General features: G+C 41.7%; 11 protein-coding genes across 11 annotated transcripts; all 11 read left to right on the top strand.

Moving 5' to 3' along the window:
* Nucleotides 1-277: 277 nt before the first annotated feature.
* On the top strand, nt 278-3,580 carry LSM04_006730 (uncharacterized protein; the record flags this gene model as incomplete). Its single annotated transcript, XM_067329731.1, has 1 exon — nt 278-3,580. One exon carries the CDS (start codon nt 278-280, stop codon nt 3,578-3,580), a length of 3,303 nt encoding a protein of 1,100 aa, XP_067187466.1.
* A 457-nt stretch (nt 3,581-4,037) lies between these two features.
* On the top strand, nt 4,038-4,409 carry LSM04_009438 (uncharacterized protein; the record flags this gene model as incomplete). Its single annotated transcript, XM_067329730.1, has 1 exon — nt 4,038-4,409. The coding sequence occupies one exon, from the start codon at nt 4,038-4,040 to the stop codon at nt 4,407-4,409; it is 372 nt and encodes a 123-aa protein (XP_067187597.1).
* Nucleotides 4,410-4,821: 412 nt separating this feature from the next.
* Nucleotides 4,822-5,997, top strand: LSM04_006887 (uncharacterized protein; the record flags this gene model as incomplete). Its single annotated transcript, XM_067329728.1, has 2 exons — nt 4,822-5,143; nt 5,198-5,997. 2 exons carry the CDS (start codon nt 4,822-4,824, stop codon nt 5,995-5,997), a joined length of 1,122 nt encoding a protein of 373 aa, XP_067187475.1.
* Nucleotides 5,998-6,017: 20 nt separating this feature from the next.
* LSM04_008762 (uncharacterized protein) lies at nt 6,018-7,553 on the top strand (the record flags this gene model as incomplete). The annotated part of the gene is made up of 1 exon (XM_067329727.1): nt 6,018-7,553. The coding sequence occupies one exon, from the start codon at nt 6,018-6,020 to the stop codon at nt 7,551-7,553; it is 1,536 nt and encodes a 511-aa protein (XP_067187559.1).
* A 523-nt stretch (nt 7,554-8,076) lies between these two features.
* On the top strand, nt 8,077-9,354 carry LSM04_003579 (uncharacterized protein; the record flags this gene model as incomplete). Its single annotated transcript, XM_067329726.1, has 1 exon — nt 8,077-9,354. One exon carries the CDS (start codon nt 8,077-8,079, stop codon nt 9,352-9,354), a length of 1,278 nt encoding a protein of 425 aa, XP_067187316.1.
* A 448-nt stretch (nt 9,355-9,802) lies between these two features.
* LSM04_001374 (Protein kinase domain) lies at nt 9,803-11,176 on the top strand (the record flags this gene model as incomplete). Its single annotated transcript, XM_067329725.1, has 1 exon — nt 9,803-11,176. One exon carries the CDS (start codon nt 9,803-9,805, stop codon nt 11,174-11,176), a length of 1,374 nt encoding a protein of 457 aa, XP_067187214.1.
* Nucleotides 11,177-12,939: 1,763 nt separating this feature from the next.
* Nucleotides 12,940-13,527, top strand: LSM04_007930 (uncharacterized protein; the record flags this gene model as incomplete). Its single annotated transcript, XM_067329724.1, has 1 exon — nt 12,940-13,527. One exon carries the CDS (start codon nt 12,940-12,942, stop codon nt 13,525-13,527), a length of 588 nt encoding a protein of 195 aa, XP_067187529.1.
* Nucleotides 13,528-13,993: 466 nt separating this feature from the next.
* Nucleotides 13,994-14,368, top strand: LSM04_007271 (uncharacterized protein; the record flags this gene model as incomplete). The annotated part of the gene is made up of 1 exon (XM_067329723.1): nt 13,994-14,368. The coding sequence occupies one exon, from the start codon at nt 13,994-13,996 to the stop codon at nt 14,366-14,368; it is 375 nt and encodes a 124-aa protein (XP_067187497.1).
* A 665-nt stretch (nt 14,369-15,033) lies between these two features.
* On the top strand, nt 15,034-15,795 carry LSM04_004222 (Alpha-N-methyltransferase NTM1; the record flags this gene model as incomplete). The annotated part of the gene is made up of 1 exon (XM_067329722.1): nt 15,034-15,795. The coding sequence occupies one exon, from the start codon at nt 15,034-15,036 to the stop codon at nt 15,793-15,795; it is 762 nt and encodes a 253-aa protein (XP_067187347.1).
* Nucleotides 15,796-16,230: 435 nt separating this feature from the next.
* On the top strand, nt 16,231-18,417 carry LSM04_004237 (uncharacterized protein; the record flags this gene model as incomplete). Its single annotated transcript, XM_067329721.1, has 1 exon — nt 16,231-18,417. The coding sequence occupies one exon, from the start codon at nt 16,231-16,233 to the stop codon at nt 18,415-18,417; it is 2,187 nt and encodes a 728-aa protein (XP_067187348.1).
* A 1,576-nt stretch (nt 18,418-19,993) lies between these two features.
* Nucleotides 19,994-20,428, top strand: LSM04_006225 (Prefoldin beta-like; the record flags this gene model as incomplete). Its single annotated transcript, XM_067329720.1, has 1 exon — nt 19,994-20,428. The coding sequence occupies one exon, from the start codon at nt 19,994-19,996 to the stop codon at nt 20,426-20,428; it is 435 nt and encodes a 144-aa protein (XP_067187447.1).
* Nucleotides 20,429-20,444: the final 16 nt, after the last annotated feature.

Genomic DNA, 20,444 nt, shown 5'->3' with positions numbered 1-20,444 from the left:
CTTGTGGATTGGAAACCCCACGATGGATTTTGCATGTTTTTTTTTTTTCTTTTCTCCCTTATTATTTTTTTTTCCCCAATTTGTTTCTTTTCTTATTATACACGTTGCTTGTGGAAAAATAAATAAATAAATAAATAAATAAATAAACGAAATCCAATAGAATCGATAAAAACAACAGTGTATCAACAATCAAAATAATAATCATCGTATCCGTAACCGTAATTGAAAGTATTACTCACTGAGGAACGAGTAACCGAGCAGTAATCCTGAAGTAAACATGAACGATCTCTTCCTCCAAGTGATATCTGGATCACCGCGGCAGAAATATTACCAGATTATTGCTACTTCACCAGAGTATACAATTCTATGCGCCCAGGCACCAAATCCAGAAGATCGCATCGCTTTACTTATAAAGCGGTTTCCTACTTCAACTGAGACAAGTTCAGCGCAAACAATGCGCCATCTTTTGCAAACTTGTGTCACATCCTCTGTTCCCCCTGATGAGGCGGAATCTATGGTAGAGACCTTGGTAGAGTTCGCGAAAGAACATCCAACCTGGACTGATACTATTCAATGGATCTGTGCTCTTGTGCATTATTACTGTACGGACGAAATCACCGTCTCACTTTTTTCCGAATTTGATGTTCCTTCTGTGGCTGTACGTGCAATAAAAGAGAATGCACAAAATAATCAACTTGTTTTGGCTGCATGTGCTTTATTGTCTCACTTTAACTTGTATCCTATAGGTGATGGCATTTCCCAACTTGCTCGTGCTCTACAAATTCACAGTACAGATCCATTGGTTAGTAAAATGGCTTGTCGTGCTCTGGCAGAATTTACTTCTTACGTTGTAGAAGCACCAGATCGATTTGCTGCGTCTAATAAAGAATTTATTGAAGCAAATGGTGTAGAAGTACTTGAATGCGTTTTACGAGATCAAATTGGGGATGAAGAAACTACGAGGTATGTGGCTCGAATTGCTGCCAATGTGACAAGTTCAGGTTCGCCAAGCTCTCTTGAACCGGATTCAAAAGTTATGTCCTATCTTGCAGAAGCACTTGGTCGATATTCAGATTCTGATTTGCTTTGCAGCCATGCATTACATGTTTTTAGCAATTTACCTACCTCAACCTATATTGATTGGGATATAATAACAAAGTTATTTAAAACAACTGAGTCTGAAGCTACAGCGTTGGAAGCTATTCACTTCTTATGCAGTGTTGCCATGAATGTTAAGGTACAAAAGCAATTAATATATTCAACAGGTTGTGTGAATCGTGTTCTTGAAATATTACGTAAATACCCTCTCAATGCCGCTATTCAAGAAAACGCATGCAGTTTACTGTCGTACCTATCTTTTGACTCTGAAACGATAACAACAAATATAACAGAAGCTGATGGAATTCTTTTGGTACTTGAAGCTATGCGAAATTTTCCAGATAATGAAGATTTACTCGTTTCTGCTTGTGCAGCATTAAGCGGTTTAACATTTAATAACCTTCAAGGACAGAAAGTAATTGTTGAAGAGAAAGGGGTAGCACGTATTTTAGATGCTATGCGACGAGGAAAAAGTGCACGATTACAAGAGAATGGTTGCTTAGCTATTGGAACTATGTGTTGGAACAGTGATTTAAAAGCTGATGTGGTACGTTTAGGAGGAGTGGAAATGATTATGGATGCTTTACAAAACCATTACACAAGTCCAGGTCTTGTAAAAAATGCGTGTCGGGCCTTGGCGCAAGTTGCCTTTAATTGTGAGGCCTATCGTGATGAGATGAGTGCTAGTGGTGTAATTCCACTTATTATAAAAGGAATGGCACAACACCCCAATTATGACCGAGTGCAAATGCACGGTTGTGTAGCACTTTCATATCTTTCTTGGAATAATGAAACTAATTCGGCACAAATAACTTCGAACAATGGATATAAGGTTATTGTTGACGCTATGCGTAATCACGTACATAACTATGAAGTTCAAGAGCATGCATCACGTGCTCTTGCTAATATTGGTACGGTACCATCAGATGATCTTTTACCTGCTTTGGAGCAAATTGTAATAGCTATGCGACGACATGAAAATGTGAGTGAGGTTCAAGAGGAAACTTGTCGTGCTATCGTTACTCTCTCATTGATTTCGCCTGCATATAAAGATAAATTATATGAATTAAATTGTGTAGAATGCGTTGTTGCAGCGATGAATAATTTTCGTGGTAGTCAAGTGGTTCAACAAGAGGCATGTAATGCTTTAGCTCACCTCGCTTATGAACATGCTAAACTCAATAAATCAGTAACTGAACATAATGGAGTAGAGGCTCTTCTTACAGCCATGAAAACATATGTAAATGCTCCTAAGGTGCAGTTAAACGCTTGTGGTGGTCTCAGTGCCTTGGCGTTTGATAATACTATAGCTCAGCAGCAGATATATGATCTTGATGGTGTGGCATGTGTTATACGTGCAATGGAAAACTTTGAACGTTTGCGTATGTTGGAATTGGGATGTTCAGTTCTTGGAACATTAGCATGGAATGCACAAATTAAAGAACAAGTTGCTGTTGTAGCTATACCAGAAATTTTAAAAGCTATGCGTGCACATTATAATAGCCCGTTATTACAAAAGTCTACTTGCCGTGCTATATCTCAATTTGCTTTTAATTCTGAAAATAACCGTCAACTTTTGGCGGAATCTGGAGCTATACCTCTTATTGTAAATGCAATGCGTTCACATATGACCACGGATAAACTCCTTGTACATGGAATAAAAGCTCTTACTTACCTTTGCTGGGAAAATGCGCAAGTTGCGGAAGCTATTATAAATGAGGGTATAGAAGATGTTCTTGAGCAAATTGTAAGTTCTTACTCACCATCCCAGCGTGTCTATGGTGAAGCTGTTCATCTTTCTAAAATATTGTTTCGTAAAGTTTCAGGAAGTCCTCATGTAAAAATGTGTTCACCACCAATTTCCTCCCCAGTTCCAATGTCTCAAACACCAGGACCTGGTGTTACTCGTACTGATAATGAAATGCTTCTTAGTCCCCCTATGCAAGGAGATTCAGATATTCCACATTACTACACAGTGCCGCAGGAATTAATGAGACAAGAAGCACGACATCAGCGTAATCAGCGAAATGTTCAGGAGCAACAAGGAAGAGAAGAAAATAAAAACAAAGGTGAGGGTCCAGGTCGACGTCGCCGTAATCGTCACCGAGGAGGCAACACCAATCACGAGCGACGCCCAAATCAGATGGAATCACAAAGTGAGGGACAAGGTACAGCTGTGTACGACATGGATTCATATGGCACTCGACCCCAACGTCGGGAGAATGATTCAACCCGCATGCTGTCTGCCGAGGACTTATGGGATGATCCGGATCCAAGTACCTGCCACGGCAATCGTGATTTGGGTAAACTAAACTGGCAACAAGCAGAGCTTGCACGCCAAGAGAATGAAAGACAACGACTAACTGGTGAAACGTCAGGCCGTGGCGCTGGCGGTGGTGGTGGACGGGGTGGTAAAAGGCGAAGCCACCCACGCAATAATAACCGTGGAAGGGGACGTGGTGAACGGGAAAAACCTCGTTAAGTCGTATCTTATTTCGAGTTAAACTATTCTCTTGGACACCATTTTTTTCTTATTCCCATATTTCCTTGTTTTCACAGAGTTTCAGGAGAGTTGGGATTTGGAAAAGGAAAGGAAAATCAATTGGAGGTGAAAAAGCATGGTTATGTGCAATTGAAGCAGCCGCTACAAGCGCACGCATAGCCTGAAAGGACAAAAAAAGTCTCCCCAAGAGAAAAAAAAAGAGAGAAAGAAAGGAAAGAAAACGAAGAAAAAAGCAATCGGGGAGACGAGCAAGCAAACACAGAGTATTCCTTTTTCGTTTTTTTTTTCTCTTAGTCCTCTCTCACCTTCTTTTTTTCTTGTTTTCCTGCCGTCAACAGCAGACGAAGAACCATGTTTTGATCTTATTTTTATTCCTTTTTTTTCCTTTTGACTTGTACTATTTGGGAACTTTTTTTTAGCATATCATTCAGTAAGTATGAGCATTCCGGAATGGGCGACAACTGAGGAATCCATTGAAGAAGCGAAGGAATACCTCCGTCAAGGAAATACGGTGGATTTTTTTGAGTTGATGTCTAGCTCCATTCTTCGAAGTCACCCAAATGACATTGCAGCATTCTGCTTGGAACTTGTTCAAACTATTGCAGACGGTAAAGAAACCCCTACAGATGGCGAATATCACCCTAAAAAAGTAGAAGATAATAGATATATGCGAGAGAAAAATGTTTGTGATTTTCTTAATGAATGGATTTTGGCATTATTGAAAGAACGCCCAACCACAGATAGGGATCGCATTGGATTTCACAAAAATTACTTGGAGAAACTCGTAGAAGGCGAAGGGAAACCTTAAATAGAATTTAGTGGATGTTATGTCTCGGAATTTTCAAGACAAAGGAAACAGATATGACGAGAATAAAGCTAAATGATATATAGTTTGGTATTCTATAAACTCAGGAAGTTTTGAAATTGTCCCTAAATTGACGGTATTCTGCTGGTATCCAGGTTATAATGGTATGTAGAAGACATGTTTCTTAATTACCTTTTTTTTTCCTGACCCCCCTTTCCACCTTCCCAAATAAGCTACGGGGATTTTTCTTGTGTCTTACCTTTAACTTTTTAAATTAAAAATTTGTAATATTTATTAGTGATGTGAAGTGCTATGTATTGTATTATTTCAATTCTTTTTTGACTTTAAAGGGGTAAAATTAGATAGCTAGCGACGCTATAGAATAGCCCAGTGTGAGTTGTAAGGTGGAACAACGATGCGACAGTGGGTTTCAAGAATAACACTGTGGGGATCCCGAATCCCTGGAAGGGCCTTTTGCAGCACACAATACATGTTCCAGCGAGGTCAGTGGGGCAACGATCGCCCTGTGGGTGACGGTCGAGGCCAGCGGGATTACGGTGACCAAGGCAACCAAGGAGATTGGGGTGGTCAACGTGGTGGTGGTCGTGACGGCGGCAGACGTGATTATGGAGATCAGGGCAATCAAGGAGATTGGGGTGGTCAACGTGGTGGTGGTCGTGACGGCGGCAGACGTGATTATGGAGATCAGGGCAACCAAGGAGATTGGGGTGGTCAACGTGGTGGTGGTCGTGACGGCGGCAGACGCGATTATGGAGATCAGGGCAACCAAGGAGATTGGGGTGGTCAACGTGGTGGTGGTCGTGACGGTGGCAGACGTGATTATGGAGATCAGGGCAACCAAGGAGATTGGGGTGGTCAACGTGGTGGTGGTCGTGGTGGCGGCAGACGTGATTATGGAGATCAGGGCAACCAAGGAGATTGGGGTGGTCAACGTGGTGGTGGTCGTGGTGGCGGCAGACGTGATTATGGAGATCAGGGCAACCAAGGAGATTGGGGTGGTCAACGTGGTGGTGGTCGTGACGGTGGCAGACGTGATTATGGAGATCAGGGCAACCAAGGAGATTGGGGTGGTCAACGTGGTGGTGGTCGTGACGGCGGCAGACGCGATTATGGAGATCAGGGCAACCAAGGAGATTGGGGTGGTCAACGTGGTGGTGGTCGTGACGGTGGCAGACGTGATTATGGAGATCAGGGCAACCAAGGAGATTGGGGTGGTCAACGTGGTGGTGGTCGGGCGGTGGCAGACGTGATTATGGAGATCAGGGCAACCAAGGAGATTGGGGTGGTCAACGTGGTGGTGGTCGTGACGGTGGCAGACGTGATTATGGAGATCAGGGCAACCAAGGAGATTGGGGTGGTCAACGTGGTGGTGGTCGTGACGGCGGCAGACGTGATTATGGGGATCAGGGCAACCAAGGAGATTGGGGTGGTCAACGTGGTGGTGGTCGTGACGGCGGCAGACGCGATTATGGTGGTCGTGATGACCGTGGAGGGGATGGTGGGTTTGATCGTGTTAGATCTGCGAGAACCGGGAATTCGGGGCGTGAAGGCCGATTCCAAGATGGTCTAGGTGATGATGGTAGGATTCCAATGGCGGTGTTTGATGAGAACGCCGCTAAGACCCTCTTTGATATGAAGCGTCAGTATAAGAGTGCCAAATCTGGTAAGGAACGACGAGATATTCAACGTGAAGCCCGCAGGTTTATTCGCCGCGCACGAATTGATCCTTCAACACAGGATGAGAAAACGGTAACAATGCTCCTTAACAGTGCTGCCACTTTCCAGAGTTATCCACATTCAGAGGGGATCAAACAGGCTGTTCAGTGGATGCGCCAAAATATTGATGCCCTTTCTCCACAAAATTTAGCCCTTTTTGCTAATGCTGTTGGCGCGCTCTCCGTGGTAGATAGTGATATTATTTTACTTCAAGAAATCTCTCCTGCTGTTCAGTCAGTCTTCACACAAATGAGTCCTGTTGAATTAGTAATGGTTCTTCAAGCTTTTCAACGTGAAAAAATATCAGATAACGGTTCCCTACAGGATTCTATGTTACAACAATTGGCTTCTTGTGTACCTCAGATGCCTGTTCCACAGCTATCCACATTGGCGAGTATCCTTGTAACTGCTCCTCTTCGTAAGAGTAATGAGGCAGCATGGAGTGAATTGACAAAAGCTGTGGTATCAAAAGCAGTGTCAGGTGTTGAGAAAATGCATTCTCGGGAGGTTATCACATTATTAAAGGCTGCTCCACACCTTTCTGTACCTGAAGAACACAGCCTTCAACTCATAAATCGAGCTATAGCGACTGTGGGATTTCACACAGAAGAACAAGTGGGTGAACTTCTTGAGGCTGTGGCAGGTTACCGTGCTCAAGACACAATAGGAAAGGAGCTGCAAGATAAGCTTGATGAATTAATTAACGTTCTCTGGACACGTTTACAAAAGGTAGCACCCTACGCGGACTTGGCAAGTGCAACGTGGATTATGCGTCAGTCTCGAAAATGTGGGGTAAATGTACCCCCTGCCATCATGGAAACCCTGATAGAGGCGGTAACGAGAGAATTCCGTTATCATCGCTACACCTTTCGTCGATGTGCATCTTTGGCTGAAGCTTTGGCAGAGCAAAAGGCCCCTGCTAAAGATTTGCTTCAGTTGCTTGGGGACTACTGCATTGGTAAGCGTCCCCCACGTGAAGATCGGGAGGTGACTGACCCACAAGATGAGGAAAATACCAGAGAAGTTCGCATGGATATTTACGCACGCTTTCTTGGAGACCTCACGCGAGCACGTATCGCACTGGAGGACGCCCATAATGCCCACCCCGATAACGGTAAACCGGGTGAGAGTGTGGCTGTTGTTCTCGCCCAACGACTGGAGGAGAGTGTCCTGGATGCTTCACCACGTGATGTGCTGAGGTGTGTTCGGGCACTTTGTACCGCATCTGAAGATTGCCACACACGCAATAAAGCGAATAGTGATAATATAATGAAGTTAGTGGAACAGCGACTATCTAAGGAACGTGAGAGTTTTCTAAAGGAGTTGCCGAAAAAGAGTATAGAGGATTTTATCCTTGCTGTGGGAGACGCACCTCGTGCGAAAAAGGTTGTTCAGTTACTCTCCAACTGAGAGACGTATAAGTTGCACTATTTATGCATACGGATTCACACCCACACCCACACACGCTCACAAATAGGCCTATTATTATACAAACATGTATATAATGAGCAGAATCACATGGTCACATTTTTGTAAAAGTAACTGTGTAAGAAAATTAAACAAAGCAGAACAAAAAAAAAAGAAAATGACACTTGCCAAATATTTTTTTTTTATTTGTGCATTCATCGTTGCCAGAGATTAGTAAAAGAATCGGGTGGGAGCGGTGCAGGTGTGAACACCGCTCTTTGTTGGGGGATTTCACATTAGGTATAAAGTGATAGGTGTTTGACACCTTTGTTTACTTTATGTTTTTTTTTTGTTTAATTTCTTTCATTATTGTCATTTTTGCTTGGGTTTCTGCTATATCGACTAACTCGTCTTAAATCATACTCTGCTGGGCTTTCTTTCTTCAAGACTGGTATTAGGTTAGTGATTCCTCACCAGAGAGTAGCTTATACACAGTCTGTAGGGTTGCCGGTCAATAAGGCCATGTATGTCTGGTTTCTGGAGTTTCAGAGATAATACTCTTTCCTCACCATATCTGAATAATGCCGTGAAATTGTGCCTCCCTACAGCAGCAGCAGCGGATGGCGATGATGTTGATTCTTATTATTACGGAAATAATTTTGATTGTTTTGTGGGTAACACGTCCGTAGAGAATAGTTCGGCTCCATTGGAAGATGCGGTAAGAGCCTTTGGTACAACGGTAGACGTTGATGGAATTGTTCAAGAAGTTCAAAACGAATGGGTCGAACGTACTTTGGGGCTTGTAAGGACGCCTTCTTACCATTTGTTACAAAACCACCAAGATTCATCAAATAAGATAAATCAACCAAGTGAAGAAGTTACAGTTCCTGCACCTGGAAATGAGCCATTGGATGAAGAAGACATGGCTATATTAAGAAGTTTACTCAATTTACATACAACCTCTGATCAAAAGAAGACACACACTCGTCTACGGCGACGTCGTCTTACCATACCCACATCACCTGTTCTACGCACGGCGGAGTTGGCTTCTCGACGGGAAAAGCAAGAAAATCTCAGCAATGGGAACGATACTGAAAACACCACAGTAACGATAGAGGCAGAGCCCAACATTTCAAATAGAACACACACACCAAAAGATAACGGTTCTTTAAGAAAAGATGCCACCAGTAAATACACACAAAGCAAAACAAGAGCTCTTAGCAAGCCAATGTCATGTACTTTTGTCGACCGTATAGAGGAACGAACAAAGCAGCGCCGAGAAGCCTGGGCGGGATTAGAGACTTTTCAAAGGCGTGAGGATACAACTGATATTTTACCCGTTAATCATTCTGAGGTGAGAATAGATTTTGATAAGGGAGGAAAAGTGACGTCATCACTTAAAGTTTTGCCACTGGAAACTTGTGTCCATCACGTTTCTCCTGTGGCTTTACTAGTGTCTAAGGAAGGGTCTGTGGACTCTCATAGTGAGAATGAGGCTATTGCACGTCAGTGGAATATCATTCAACGAAAGAAAGTAGTTTGGAAACGTTGGTGTCATGTTCAAAGAAATCGAGTAGAGATACGTAAATCCGAGAAAAAACCCATTGAAACGTACATCGCTGGTGGTTATTCTTCTATACCAGATGCAGAGAATAGTGTTTTTAGGTCGTTACAGCCTTTACCAACAAGTTCTTTTAATTCGCATGACATGAAACTACTTCGATGGTACTTTGTGGTTTGGGCTGCAGTTTTGGAGAAAACTAACCTTCGACGTGCAGTTGTGACTGAATCTTATGGTGTTTGAGTGTGGACAGAAAAATGGAAGAAAAATATTCTGTGGGAAAACATATATGAAAGAAGGAATCCTTTATCTCTCCGGTATTTACGACAGTTTCTAATGGTTTTTATTTTATTTTTATTTTACTACACTGATTAAATGAACCTGTTTTTTTTTTATGTTTTCTTTTTTCTAAGAAAAAAATTAGAATAATTACAGGAAATCAACACGAGGAATAACTAGCGGGCTGTAGAGTTTGTGTGCTAACGTTATCGGTGGATCCTATACCAAAGACAAATCAAAAGCAACAACATCACCAAGAATCAAGAAAAAAAAACAAAGTAAAACAAACAAAAAAAACCTTAGCACAAGCACAAAACGAAAGAAAAAAAAAAAAACAGGATATAGAATAAACAAGAATTGCGACGAGCGAGATAGAAAGAGAAATAAAAAAATACAAGGAACATCAAAGGGTATGGCACCAGATTATTCAGGGTACTTACAGAAGGCAGGTGGAAAGTTCTATAAAAAGAACCAAACTCGGTACTTTGAACTTCGTGGTGTCATGTTGTACTACTGGAAAACAAGACCTTCAAAACCCAATGAGACACCCATTGGTAGCATTGATCTTACTAATGTTCGTTGTATTGATGAAACAGAACCAAGATCTTGGACTATTAAGGGTAAGGATCTACCAAAGACCTACACTTTTACCGCTGACAGTGAACAGCAGAAGCAGATGTGGGTAAAGAAGATGACGAATGTGAACTTGGCGAATACAGAGAGATTAAAGACTTCATGTCATAGCAGTGATGAAGATGAAGCAGTGGCTGTATATACTGGAGGGAAACCCAAAATCTCAATTGACGATTTTGAACTTATAGCAACAATTGGTGAGGGAACATTTGGTCGTGTGTATCAAGCACGTGAAAAGGGTACAGATAATATTTTTGCAATAAAAGAAATGAGGAAAGAGGTTGTTGAACGTGAAAATATGGTTGAACATATATCCGCTGAAAAAGTTATTCTACAAAATATAAGTCATCCCTTTATTGTATCACTTCACTATGCCTTTCAGACAAGTAGCTGCTTATACCTTGTACTTGAATTCCTTTCAGGTGGAGAATTATTTTATCACCTTGGAAATGTCAGGGTGTTTGATGAATACCGTGCTAAATTTTACTGTGGAGAAATAGCTCTAGCTATTGGGTATTTACATAGTCGCAATATTATTTATCGTGACCTCAAACCAGAGAATGCTGTACTTGACAAGGATGGTCATGTATGTCTTACTGATTTTGGATTGGCTAAAATGGATGTAAGTGATGCGTGTAATTTTACTTTCTGTGGTACACCGGAGTATTTGGCACCTGAGTTTCTCCGTGCGGTACCACATGGAAAGGCGGTTGACTGGTGGTCTCTGGGAATTATGTTGTATGAGATGTTAGAAGGTATTCCACCATTTTACAGTGAAAACACAAGCACCGTGTATGAGCAAATCCTTACAGCAGAACTGAAGTTTGGTATTGCCAGTGATGATGAAGCGGATTTACCTGAGATATCAGGAGAGGCACAAGATCTGCTTCGTCGACTGCTGGATAGAGATCCAGAGACACGTCTGCAAGACTTAGAGGAGTTTAAAAGGCATCCATTTTTTCACGACATTGATTGGGATAAATTAAGTCGACGAGAGATTGTACCACCATTTCGTCCTAGTGGGAATGTACTGTGTAACTTTGACAGGATGTTTACATCGTTAGAGCCACAAGTGAGTCGCCATTACGATGACGACGGCGAACACGCTAATATTGCTGGTTTCACTTTCGATGGAAGTATGCGGGCTCCATAGTATATTTATTATATTATTTTTCCTTTTGATTTCATTGTACAAAGGGGGTTTATATGTCATTGGACTGTATTTATTTATTTATTTATTTATTATTAATACCACACCCTGTGTGTTTCCGCATGTTGAGAGTAGCAGCAGTGCTGTGGAAATGCGTCATTAAAAAAAAAAGTGATAGATACTTTCTCAAGATTAATTCTTGGGTATCTGTGTATATGTCTGTCTCTGCATTTTCCTTGTTTAAATGCATGACAGCAAAAACAACAACAACAACAACAAAAAAAAAAAAAACGCATATCATGAAGAAAAAAAGGAAAAGAGAAAAAGGAGAGGTGATTTGAGAGATGTGGTGTACTATGAACATAATAGAATCTTTTCTTCTATAGTTCGAAGTTTTTTTTTCTTATTTTTGTTCTTTTATTTATTTTTCTTTTTTTTTTCCTGTGTTCTCCTTCCTCTTCCTCTGAACGTTCCCGAGGTTCAGATCGAAGATCGTAGAAAGGAAAGCAAAATAAAAAAAATAAAATTGAATAACGACTTCAACGAGAAGAAAGGATATTTTTGAGAGAGAAAAAAAAACAATCAGAACAACAACTCTTTCTATAGTGGCTGGTTTTTTTTTCTTGTTTTATTTTTGTTTTTGTTTTTTTCGTGCATATAGGTTGTTTTTTTTGTTTTGATTTGTTTTCTGTTTTCTGTTAACTGTTCCTTTTTTCTTTGCCTGCTGTGTGTACTAGCATAATACTGCTGTGCTGTTCACGGCAGAGACAATCGGTGGTGTCCTGCGTGAGAGGCACAGGCTGATGGAAACCGCAGGAATTAGAAGAGGGGAAATACGATGTTGTGAATTTGGAGAGCACAAACTTTATAGTGATAATGGGAAAAAAAAAGGAAAAGGTGGGAAAGTCAAGAGAATTAAATTAAAAAGAAAGAAAGAATGAGACAAATGAAAAAAAAAGGGGGAAGGTAAGAAGGAGAAAAAGAAAGAAAAGAGAACACGAATTGTGGAAAAATGGAAAAAAAAACATATATATATATATATATTAGTGGAGGGAACAAGAGGTAAGAGAAAAGAAAAAATTTTATGACAAGAAGGGAAGAAGAAAATGAAAATATTCAAAGAATAAATGACTCTCATAATGAGGTGTTCTTTCTTTTTTTTGTTTGTGTGTGAACTTCTCTATATCTGTAACTGTTCATGTTGCTCGAATTTATTTTACGCCTCTTCTTTAGTACTTTTATCATTCACCGATATTGTTAGTGCTTACTCCAATTACAATTACTACTATTATTTGCCATTTTTTTTTCTTCTGTTTTATTGCTGTTTCTACATTCCATGGGATTGTGCTTCTTGTCCCATAGGCTATCCTATTCTCGTTTTCCTTTTTTTTCTTTGTTATTGCCACGCCTGTGTGCGAATATTAACTGTCCCCACAGTACTGGATGAGAAACAAAAAGAGGGAAATATACATGTGAAGAAAATATATCTACCTATTGGTATCGTTTTTTTTTCTTTGTTTAATCCCATTTTTTCTCTTATTTTTATCCCTAATGCTTTTCCCTCTTTGAGTCATTATCATTTTCACCCGCTTTTTTTGCTCTTCTCGATTTACAAATATGATTATTGGTATGTTTGCGTATCCATTATATATTAGAGAAATAACGAGATAGAATAGGGGTTAAAGAAACAAAAGGTAAAAAAACGTTAAAAAACAAAAGGTAAAGAACAAAAAACAAAAACAAAAACATACCGAAGCATAGATCTAATGTTAACTATACCGAGGCTTCCATCATCATTCATCACACCTGGATTACTATTATTGCTATTGCTCTCGTCTCTTGCGTTGACTTGCCATGCCACCCCCGACTCCGCCCTGTTGAGTGTGGCCGGCAGTGTCGTAGTGCCCGTCAACGCCACGCCCTTCATGGACGTTCAGGTGGTCGACACGAGCAGCGGCGCCGTCCTCCGCTCTTTCCCACTCGACGCCACCCGCACGTTCGCCTTCGCCGGCCTCCCCCCGACCGCCGCGGAGGTCCGTCTGTTCCTGCGGCTGCCGGAAAGAAGATTCCGCCTCTCCCCTGAGGCCTCGACCCTCGCCACCCCCATCCCAAAGGCCCACACCCACACCGGCGGGGCCGCGTGGCTGCAACTCACCGCAGCGGTGGAGGAGGTGGAGTACACGGCGGCAGGCGGACAACAGCAACAGCAACAGGAAAGTATGATGGCTCTTCTCGTAACGGTAGTAGGACTGGCACTGGCAGTCGTAGGACGGCACAAACTGATTGCGATGCTGCACTTGCCGGCAATGAAGCTTCCAAAGCCCCGCAAGATGGTTGTACCAATGAGTAGGTAGAAGGAGAAATAAAGAAACAAAGCGAAAAAAGGAAAAAAAAGAATCATCAAGGAATTTGCCTTTTAGTCCTTATTTTATGCTTTATTTTCCTTGATAAGTGGTCAAAAATAAGGTGATGAGGAACGAAAAAAAAAGCAAAAAAAAAAAGGAATTTTAAATAAGCGCTCGCTCCTTTTTCATTTGTATTCATCTCCTGTATTGATACTATCTAACGGTAATTGGTATTCTCACCTTCATGTTTTCCAATATTGTGTTTTTTTTTTTGTGGGGTTGGGGTGGGGAGTGTTATTTAAAGGACTTGGATCTTGGGTAAAAGATATGGTCTATGTTTGCTTCCTCTTTGTTTATTTTCTTTTGTTTTTTCCTGTATTTTTATTCTTATTTACATTACTTAGTCATGCAACAATAAAAAGAAGGAAAAGCTCAAGAAGATCATTAATTGAGGGAAATTTGATAAGACGTTTCCATGGAAATCGTGGATAGTTCAGGTAATCGCGATGTAGCGGTTAGCATTGCCGTAGCCTCTACTATAATCTATGCTGTATTGCTTTTTATGGGGAGCATTTTTTTTTTTTTTTTGGGAAGTAAAGCTACAGTTTTTTTAGCTCAGAGGAATAGAGTAGGTTTCTGCCTTCTGTTTGGCTTCTCTCTTATACCAACTATACTGTTTATTGGTATTATAGGTCCATGGATTTGCGTGACCTACAATTCTCTTTCAGGTACTGTAGTGTTTCTTATTGCTCCAGGTATGTTACTATTTCTTTTGATATTGTCATGGTGTGCGCTGCGATCGGAAACTACCATAACATCAGATGGGACGATTGACCTTGGTGGTTTATAGTCTAGGGGTGGGGTAAACCTCAGTAAAGACGTTTTATTAGAGAATAGGGTCGTCATTATCATTAATAATAATAATAATAATAATAATAATAATAATAATAATAATAATAATAATAATAATAATAATAATAATAGTTATTATTATTATTATTATTACACTGCTTCCATTGTTGAAGGGAAGTTTCAATATAATTGTTGAATTAATTGCACCAACTGAAAGGATAAAAACCACCAATAGTATTCGTGCTAAAAGGTGAACCAAAGGTGAAGGAGGGAAAGAAAAAGAAAGAAAAAAACAGCGAAAAGACTAGAGGGTGGTGAAGGCAGGTTTGTTGGGAAAGGAAAGAAAAGCACAAAAAAAATGAAAGAAAAAACCTCAAAAGGAATTATGATAGTCACTATCTTTTTACTGTACATTACGTACTCTCTTCCTTGACGTTTTTGTTGCAGGAGTATATATATATAAAGCTGCAAGACTTCCGAATAACTCAATAAAAAGTGTTTATACTTCTTGGGTTGGCTCTCTTCATCCCTCTTTCTTGTTATATATATATATATATATATTTCGTTGAATCTATTTTATCCCCTTTTTATAATTCCAAAGTAATAACGTCTCTAGCCACGTGGCGACTGCAGCGAGCATTGTCTTCAACAAGGATTCTCCTAATGTCTCGAAGACCCGATGCCGCATCTGAAGCTGGACCGCGCCCTATTCACGGCTGTGACACAAGTGGACGATGCTATAAATCAGCTGAAGAGATGTGGGCCAATGAACTTCGTGGAGATTTATACAACAAGGAAACCGGATGGTACGGAAAGTCCTTGGAGTACTGGTCTAATGTCCCGGCTACAGTAAGCGGTGTTTTGGGAGGTATGGAGCACATTCATGATGTTGATGTTAGAGAGTCCCGCGATTTTATTACATCTCTGCCAGATCGCGGTACAACACGGGCGTTGGATTGTGGTGCTGGGATTGGCCGCATTACAAAGACGTTACTCAGTAACATGTACACCCTCACCGATGTATTGGAGCCAGTTCCCAAAATGCTTGAAAAAGCAAAGGAAGAACTTGAAGGACTTCCTGTGGGAGAATTTATTCTATCCTCTATGGAAACTGCAACACTTAAGCCAAATACATACGATCTTATTGTTATTCAATGGACAGCAATCTATTTAACTGATAAAGATTTTGTAAAATTTCTGGCGCATTGCAAGACTGCGCTGACTCCTAATGGTTATATATTCTTTAAGGAGAATTGCTCTTCTGATGATGGGTTTATCGTCGATAAGGAAGACAGTAGTCTAACTCGTTCGGATGCGCATTACAAGCGTATTTTTGTTGCAGCCGGTGTTGAAGTTGTGAAGGAAGCCACGCAGAAAGAATGGCCAGAAGATCTTTTCAAAGTAAAAATGTACGCACTACGTTAATCCACAAAACACACTTTATATTTCTTTCGTTTTTTTTTGTTGCTTCTTCTACCCAAGAAGGCAACTCGTGTAACTCTTGAGAAGGGTAGCGAATGAAGACAGTGAGGTGTGTTTCTCTTTTTCTCTCTGTAATATATATATATATATGAGCGAGAAAATAAAAGATAACAGGCTGAAATTTTAATAGTTATGGTAAATCCGCATTGCATACACCAACTACTCTTGACACAATCCTTTCAAGTAAACTATATTTTATTCTTGCTTGTGCTTTTTTTTGTTTCCTAACTAGTGTGACCCCTTTCCCCCCTTCTCCCTCTGGGTGAGCGGGTGGGGTTCTCTGGATGTTGAAAGCATTTTCAAATCTTAATTCTGTATTTTCTTCTTGCTTCTCTTTTTCCTTTTTGTAACCACGTAGATCCCTCCGGTTTATCTGTCATGTTAACCTTTGACAAGCTTCCGGTGGCGTTGGGAGCGGAGCACAATGCGTCTCTGGAGGACACTGTAGACAATGTCCTTGCGAGTTCGCACAGCGTGTTGAATACGACGCGGCGTCTGAGTGAGATTGGCCTTGACGGTGGCACCCTGATCCTCAAGCACACGAACTTTGGCTTCCACCCCCCCGCGGCCCCTGGCGGGGACTGCGAGGCGGACTCCCTTGGCAGTGCCGTCGGGGCGCTGCGGGCGCAGCTGGAGGAGTGCCGGGCGGTGCTGCGGCGGGTGGAGTGCGAGCGGCGGTTCCTGCGGGGGCGGGCGGCGGAGTTGCAGCGGGGGGTCGCGGCGGCGGAGGGGCAGCGGGAGCGGCTGCGGGCGGCGGCAGCGACGGCGGCGCGGGAGGCGCGGGAGGCCCGGCGGGTGGCGGCGTCGGAGCGACGGCGGCTGCGGGAGGCGGAGACGGCGGCGATGGCCGCAACGGAGGAACAAATGCGACTTCGCCGGTGCATCCGCGCGGTGCCCTTCACCCCCGCAGAGGCGAGAGCCATCGTCCCCGACAGGCGCTTTGAGGAGGCCTTTAGGGACAAGATGGACGCCATACGCTTCAGGAGACGCTACCAGCGCGCCAAGCAGCTACACCAACGACGCGCCGAGTCAGCAGAGAGGGAACGTATGCAGGCAGAGGATGAGGGAAATGATCCCATCGCATACGGCGGAAATGTCTGGAATGCATCGTCAGAAGTTCCAATTCCAGCACCACTAACACCCAGCACGAACCTCAGCAGCAGTTATAATGGACTTTCCCTCTCTCAATTGGGATCCGCAAGTTATTCAGCAAAGGATGTACTCGGAGTCCCGTTTCAACTCCCTTTTGTACATACTACCGCGAGGGATAGCTATATCCTGACAGTAATGCAGAAGGCGCCAAGTAGTGAGGCACTAACACGTCTCCGTGATGGACTTATTCGAATCTGTTCTCGTCTTAAGCAAGGACAAGATAGTGGGGTGCGCAGTATGTATAGTTTGATGCTTGAATGTATGCGTGGGGGTGAGCGATCATCCGGTGCTTTTTTTACAGACCCTAAAAAATCTTTTGAGATAGTAGTAGAAAAGACACAACGTGTACAGCGTGATTTACTCTATGATTTACTCGAACTTGTCAACTCTGCTGTGATTGAGATTGCAGAGTGTGAGTCCTCTTCTATTCACAAAAAAGTTACCACACATAACGCTGGATGCAGTGTGTATTTTCCAGGTGTTCCAGATCTTCGTTTGGCTGACATTGAGGAAAGGCTTGAAGCACAACGAAAAAGGTTGGCCTTGACAGCATCAGCAAGCACAATTACATCAACAACTGCAGGAAAGACAGATTCTTCCCAAGAGTTACTCTGTACGAGGGCAGAATGTAGAACATTACGTCAGAAGGCCTTGTTTACGGTAAAACAGCTTTTGTCTCTTCACGGCGCCGTCTACAGGACTGCAGAGTTTGTGTATGCGTTCTACACTCCTACGGAGGTGGAAATACAAGACCCATTTAAGGACCTAAATATCCTAGCAAATGAGGCAACACTAGAAAACCCACGTTTTGAGACAAAGGTTGCAGAAGCTGTTGAAGCAGATGTACGGCAGGCAGGCAAAATTATAGAGTGTATAATGGCTGTGGCAAAGACTTCGTCTTCTGGGACTTCCAAACAGAGGGCCAGTATACCCACTCCTCGAGCTGCGGCGCGATCCAAACAGCAGCATCAGCATCAACAGCAACAACAGCAACCGCAAAAGCAAAAACAAGAGCCTCGTTACATGGCTCGATCACCCCAGAGTAAAAAAAGTTACGGTGGAAAAGTTCGAGCTTCCACAGAGAAACTCCCCGAGACGCTACCGACTCCGTCGAAAGAAACACCATATTTTTCACGACGCTTTAATTATGCTAAGATGGAGGAATTTAATGATATGACGTTAGGAGATATCAAGCAAAGTCAAGACAACAGTCCAAAACACTCGATTATGCAGCTTAATGTAACTACTCCACCCCGTCCTAGCGGTGCCATTGTTCCGCATGCAACTTTTTTGCCACGCACCCCTTCTGAGTCACAGCACTCTCGCGTCACAATGTCTACAGAGAAGAGTTCACCACAGAGGAAATCATCAACTCTAACAAAGGTTAATCTACCACAATTCATAGGAAAATGACATGGGAGGTAAACGAAGAGAAGGTAGGAAAGGTGCAGATACCTGTGCAAAGCTTATACCGTAGATGCTCAGCCAGGTTGAATAGGTGGGTGAATAAAGAATGCAGATATAAACGATCAACTATGGCAAAATAACAAAAGTTACTAGATAAAAAATAAAATACAGGTAAAAAAAAAAAGAATGGAAATAGAAAAAAAGTGCGAAACAATTTGAGAGGACTTCCTGTTTTCCTTTCTCCAGTTTTCTATTTATGTACATAAACAGCGATGAGGTTCATTGTTTATTGTCGTGTATTGTAGACTAGATGGGTGTGTGGAAAAGACAAAAAAAAAGAATAGGTTGTATCAGCTATCTTAGTTCTCTTGTTTTCTTTTCCTTCTACGTTATTTTTGTATTACCTTTTTCGTTCCACTGTTATTATTATTATTATTATTATTATTATTATTACCAATACTGTTACTACTACTACTACTACTACTACTACTACTACTACCAGTACCACCACTATTTAGACTGCTTTTGCCATTTTCATGCTTGAGAGCAAGTCACAGAAGGCCATTGAGGGAAATACTGAAATGGTCACATATTAAGATACACTCACATACAGACTGAGAGAGAAAGAAAAAGAGAGATGTATAGAAACGGGGAAGAATGGTCAGAGAGTGTATGTTTCTCAACGTCATGGAAATTTATTGTATTGATAAGTTAAAATTTAAATTTCGTGAGAGTTCGACACGTGAATGCGTGTTGTCTTTATTCTTTTTTAACGGAAGTATTGTTACTACTTATTCTTACTAGTAATGATAAGTAGAAGTAGTTATGATAGGAGTAATGACGCTGGTGACGGCGGAACGAAGATATTTGTCTGTTTTTTTTGTGTTTTATTTCGCCCTCTCCTTGTTTTCAAATCCCCTGATTAGGGCCACCTTTTTCCTTTTTAGACGTGATGTGCCCTTTGTTATGCATCTAGACTACCTGGGGTATATATATATATTCCATTTCACCTGTTTAAGCTCATTGTATGCAATAACAGCATATGTTCGCTTTTCTGCTCTTTTGCAAAACAGTTATTATTGTACGGTCTATGGTCTTTTGGATGGATATAAAAAAAGAAAAGAGATAAAGCATTGAAAGTAATATCCCTAGAAAAAAAAGAAAAAGAAAAAATGAGTGATGGGATTCGCTTTTATACTTTTACGTGATACATGAGTTTTTTATCTCTTTTAAAAACAGATTTCCTACCTTTTGAATGAGGCCTTTTATTAGACTATGTAAATCCTTTTTTTCTCTTTTCGTCTCTTTTCCATTTTCTCTCTTTCTATCTACACTATCTCCCTCTTTCTTCCCATTCTTCTGTTGGTCCCACCGTTATTTCTCTCTCTCTGTGTCTCTCTTTCTCTCTCTGTCTGTCTTGCGTAGATCACGGTAAAGAAGAGAGAACGACAACAAGAAACAAAGACATAGAAGGAAAAGAAACCGCATAATTTAATTAACAAGAAAAAAAACAAAAAAAAAAAAGAAATAAAAAAGGAAACACTAACACCAACAAGAAAAAAAAGAAAATATTTGATTAACGATGTCCGCTTTGGTAGAGGCAGAACGTATGGAGCGCGAAAAGGCACTCGTGGAGGCGCAACAGCGTGTGGACATGCTGCGGGAAACAGTGCGAGTTATGGCAAACCGCCAAATGGTACTTATGGGAACAAAACGGCGGCTTGACATCTCCACACGCGAACTGACAAAACTGAAGCCAGATCACTGTGTGTTTGAAAGCATCGGCCGTGTTTTTCTGCGCACCCCGGTGAATACGCTTATAGCGAAGCAGACAGAACAGTCTGAGAAGTGTGAGGCGGAGGAAAAGCGACTCTCCAGCGAGAAGCAACGCATCGCGGAACAGTTACAGAAGGATGAGGCTCAACTTCGCGAAGCTGCAGAAGTCTATATGGCGGAAATGAATGCAAGACGGCAACAACAGCAACAGCAACAACAGCAACAACAACAACAACGTTAGGACTATAACAGATGTG

This window comes from Trypanosoma melophagium (assembly GCF_022059095.1).
Source record: "Trypanosoma melophagium isolate St. Kilda chromosome Unknown ctg5segment0, whole genome shotgun sequence".
Classification (NCBI taxonomy): domain Eukaryota; phylum Euglenozoa; class Kinetoplastea; order Trypanosomatida; family Trypanosomatidae; genus Trypanosoma; species Trypanosoma melophagium.
Note: the sequence above shows the minus strand (reverse complement) of the source record. Positions and strands in the feature narration are given on the sequence as shown.